The sequence below is a fragment of the Cephus cinctus genome, unplaced genomic scaffold (genome assembly GCF_000341935.2).
Source record: "Cephus cinctus unplaced genomic scaffold, Ccin1 Ccin1_contig_4003711, whole genome shotgun sequence".
In the NCBI taxonomy this organism is placed as follows: Eukaryota; Metazoa; Arthropoda; class Insecta; order Hymenoptera; family Cephidae; genus Cephus; species Cephus cinctus.
Window position 1 is genome coordinate 1 of NW_014332647.1, and position 1071 is coordinate 1071.

At 35.9% G+C, this 1071-nt stretch overlaps 1 protein-coding gene across 1 annotated transcript; it reads right to left on the minus strand.

Annotated features, from left to right (window-relative positions):
- Positions 1-42: 42 nt before the first annotated feature.
- On the minus strand, positions 43-993 carry LOC107274587 (protein NRDE2 homolog; the record flags this gene model as incomplete). Its single annotated transcript, XM_015754316.1, has 3 exons — positions 43-252; positions 330-658; positions 725-993. Coding segments are annotated over 3 exons (808 nt in total), but the record flags the coding sequence as incomplete, so codon positions are not given.
- Positions 994-1071: the final 78 nt, after the last annotated feature.

Below are 1071 nucleotides of genomic sequence, written 5' to 3' on the forward strand. Positions count from 1 at the left end.
TATGTATCAACATCCAACAGAGTTTCAAGTAGTGTTCTGTACACGCTCAATAGAGCTGTTTTTTCTTCATCATTTGATATTGATTCCAAATTCTGTCCCTGAGACTGAATAGTAGTTTCAAGAATATTGACACAGTTATCAAAGCGTTCCATTTCTCGTTCAATCAATGCATATTCTCTGTAGAAATGTAGATTATTTCTGTTCTCATCCTTTTTCAGAAACTCTTTTAAACTAGTTTTTAATTTCTTCCTCCTAAAATAAAATTAAAAAATTCATGAGTGTTATCCTATAAATGACTAACAGGTTACTCAAAATTTAATAACTTATACCTGCTGTCATTCTTGAGAGGATCAGTTTTACTGAAAAATACAAGAAGCCGTTCAAACCGTAACCACCACACATAAATACTTGTACGCTGCGACGTTTGTAGATTTTCAGCGATTACTTTAAATGCGTCTCGTATAAAATCTAAGTATGGTTCTTGAGCTGGATGAAATCGTAAATATTGGGGACCGGATGTTAATCTTCCCTCAAGTATGCCGCCCAAGAGAGCCTTTCGTTGTGTATGAGCAGCCATGACTCCTATTGAAGGATATGCTAATGGCAATAGCATCTCCAAAGATTCACCACTCCAATCAAAGTCTTTAATCGCCAAGTCCTGTAAATTTGACTGTGCTACACTAATTGTCAGACAAGAATACAGCAAAGGTATAAGTAAACATACCTGTAATATCGAATCTCGAGTAGGTAGAAGAGGAACTTTTAATGACATAAGAGAATAAATTGCCAACCGGAAATTTGATTGCATCGAAACCATTGGATGAACAAAATCTGCCACATCTTCTGGGAGAACAAATCGACGAGAATCACCAACTAATTCTAATTCATCGCTACTCACACTGAGCCAGTGACATCGTTCTCTTAGAGACTCAACTCGCAGCCATAACTGATTTAATGGTAATCTGGACGTTAATACCACTTCTTCCATGCCAACTAGAAAAAAGTTTTTCATGAGTAATAGGAAAAATAAGAAGCAGAGAAATATACAAGATTCCAGTAAGTTCACTTACT